Source organism: Myotis lucifugus, unplaced genomic scaffold (genome assembly GCF_000147115.1).
Source record: "Myotis lucifugus unplaced genomic scaffold, Myoluc2.0 scaffold_4205, whole genome shotgun sequence".
Classification (NCBI taxonomy): Eukaryota; Metazoa; Chordata; class Mammalia; order Chiroptera; family Vespertilionidae; genus Myotis; species Myotis lucifugus.
The window spans coordinates 8837-11878 of record NW_005875253.1 but is presented as its reverse complement, the minus strand read 5'-3'; the positions used below and the strand labels follow the sequence as shown (position 1 = coordinate 11878).

General features: G+C 68.7%; 1 protein-coding gene across 1 annotated transcript in view; it reads right to left on the bottom strand.

The window, feature by feature from the left end:
* Positions 1–366: 366 nt before the first annotated feature.
* LOC102430618 (mucin-5B-like) overlaps positions 367–3042 on the bottom strand; it is an 11499-nt gene continuing 8823 nt past the window's right edge. The window contains 5 exon segments of the mRNA XM_023749234.1: positions 367–1500; positions 2095–2197; positions 2331–2376; positions 2581–2703; positions 2800–2904. Coding sequence (XP_023605002.1) covers positions 1299–1500; positions 2095–2197; positions 2331–2376; positions 2581–2703; positions 2800–2904 — 579 coding nt within the window. The 3' untranslated portion in view covers positions 367–1298.

Below are 3042 nucleotides of genomic sequence, written 5' to 3'. Positions count from 1 at the left end.
ATGAGAGTAGAGCACTAAAGTCCTGCAGGGAAGTTTACACATGTGTCCCTTAGTCTTTTTAACGTAACGCCTACCAGACTCGCTGCAGTGACCTAGTCCGGAACCATGCGGACGGTCGGCAGGTGGCTGGCTCTCAACGTGACCCCAGACGTCACGCCGAGCTCTGCTTCGGTGAGAGCTGCCGGAGGCACGGCTGCTCGGTGCTGACCAGGTCGGTGTGCGCACACTCCTGGCTCTGACCGTGACCGCCTGCCTCGCTGGCAGGTCGTGTGGTGGGGCCGGGCCCAGGGAGACCCTCCCGCCACCCTCCCTTTGCCTCCCAGGTGGCCGGCCGCCCAGAACTGGGCGCCCGGAACTGGTCTGTCCACGTGGAGATCATCTCGTGTCCTTCCTGCGAGAGGCCCCCAGCCAGGGCGCCCTCTGCATCCTGGGCGCACAGATGGGCAGTTGCCTCGCCCCCCCCCCCCCATATAGTGTGCTCACAGCGCTGGGCAAGAGCAGGGGAAGAAACAAGTGGACACGTGACGGGCCTGAAGGGGAAGTGGTGGCAGCAGCCCCGGTGCAGCCCCAGCCTGTGGCAGCTGCTTCCTGCGTGTGCCGCCTCCTGTCAGCTGGTCCTGCTTGTCCCCCTCTGTGACCCCTGTCGTCATTAACCCCGTGCATTGGGAATGATGTGAGGGTGTTTCTGAGCCCTTGGCCCACCCCTGGCTCCTGCCAGTGTCCCCAGAGGCCACCCGAGACTGACCCGGTCTCCATGCCCCTGTCCCTCCCAGGGTCCAGCACAAGCCCCGGCGGGGGGTGCAGCCTGTGGGGCCCCAGACAGCCCACAGGATGGCGGGGAGTGATGCCAGGACCAGGACGTGTACTTGATGCTCAGCATTTATTTGAAAAGTTGGGGCTGGTGAGCAGAGCAGGGCTTCAGGACACCGACCCCTCCCCCCCCTCCCGCCATCAGAGCCTCGGCCCCACGGGCAGGCAGCACCCCGATGCGGCTCCGGAGGCAGCGGGCTGGGGGGACCGCTGCCCGTGCGGGGTCTGCTGTGGAGGGGCCGCAGGAGTCCGTGCTCCATGGGGCTTGGCGGGCGGTGGGGTCCCAGGCTGTCCCTCTGACAGGAGGAAGGGGGGGTCTGGGCCGAGTGGGTGCTCGTTGTAGATGAGAGTGGCCCCGATGGCAGGGCAGGGGCAGGGGGCGGAGGGCGTCCCTGCCTAGTGCCGCTTCGAGGTGACCTTGCTGCTCTGTCCCTGTCCTGGGTGTGGGCTTCACCAGGGCAGGTGGGGGGAGGGGGGGCAGGCTGGGGTCAGACAATGAAGCTTTGGCCTTGCTCGGGAGCGGCCGGCGAGGGCACGCAGGCCAGGTCGCACCTGCACTCGTCGATGTGGGTGTAGGTGTGCCGGACGGCCGTCCCGTCGGGGCACTGCAGGCTCACCGCCTCCTCGTGGGCCCTGATCTCCTGGCAGCAGGCGCAGCGGCGCTGCATGGCCTGGGCCTCCGGGGAGTACCTGCGGGCACACGGCCCTGAGACGGTGCCCTCGCCCAGCAGCCCTGTGCCTGTCTGAGGACGCGGGCTTCGCTGGCCGCACCGGGGTCCGCTCTGCGGGCTTTCAGGGTCACTTTGACCCCCTACCTTCCTGCCAGGCACCCTTTCCCCTCGGAACCAGCTCCTCAAACTTGCTGACCCCACAGGCCCCTCCAGGAACCTGCCCTGGACCCTGCTTCCTGCCTCTCTGGCCGAGGGCTCACAGCTGGCCGCAGCCCGCCGCTTGGCTCTACCCGCAGCTCCGCCCCGAGCCTGGCCCGAGGAGGACCCTGGGTCTGCCCACCCCCAGGTGGACACGGCGCCAGACGTCTGGACGCAGCGCCCGTCTCTGCCCAGCGTGCCCAGGCCTGGCTCTGCGGATCGGAGGCCCCAGGCTTGTGCTGACGGATGTGGGCCCCCTTTCCTCCTGGGCCCTCCTGACCCAGCTCAGGGCGGCAAGCCCAGGCCAGGGCCACAGGGTGCCCCGGGAGGTGATGTGTGCTGGGGCGGGCTCTCTGCTTCCAGGTAGGAGTTCCCCTCAGTGGGCGGAGGCGGCTGGGGGTGCGGGGCCACTCACTTGGACACTCCCGGGCAGTAGCCCTCGCAGAAGGTGAGGTTGACGGGGGCCTGGCAGCCCTGGTGCTCCAGCACCGTCCTGTTGAGGCGGACCTGGCAGGAGTCTGCACGGAGGAAAGGCAGAGGTGGGGGTCCCCGAGGACCCAGACCGGCCGCTCCCTCCCAGGGGTCAGGGCAGGAGCCCATGGGCAGAGGTCGGAGGGAGTTGGAGGGCAGGGGCGGGGCGCCCCGACTTACCCACTTCCTCGCAGGAGTAGCAGCAGCCGGTTTTCCTGAGGATGCCCTGCAAAGGGGGACAGAGGGAGGGCTGGGGGCGGGGGCCAGGATCTAGGGGCAGGGCCTATAGGAGGGCGTGGCCTCCAGAAAGCGGCCTGGGCAGGATTTCCAGGGCACAGTGTGGGCGGGGCCTCCAGGGAGGGGTGTGGGCGGGGCCGCCAGGGCAAGGCCAGGAGGCCACCAGGCTGGCCAGATCCCCGGGGGCACACACCCTGCAGCTGGACACGTCTGGGCAGGGCGACGGCCTGAGGATCAGCACGGGGACCCCGTGCTCGGCCTGGCAGTGGTACTCGGTGCAGTTGTCCACCAGGCTGTTGATCCAGGTCTCATTGGGCTGAAACGCACAGGGGAGAGCCAGGTCGGGATTTTCTCACGGCCCAGAAGGCCTGGAGAGAGGGGCTGCTGGGTGGAGGGCTGAGACCCCGCTCACCTGGATCAGCCCGCCGTCGGGCGTGAGGCAGGCCTTCTGCACGCACTCCCCACAGCACTGCCCGGCCACCGTCACATACTCGAAACCCTGGGGGCCAGAGGGTGGTCACGTCTGCACCCCCAGGCCTCCTGCCCCTCCACACCCCAAGGGCCTGGCAGCCCCATCAGCCACCCCCACACTCTGAAACCATGGCCCGGAGGGTAGAAGCTTGACCAGGCCTGGCTTTGAGGGTCGGGGGGACCC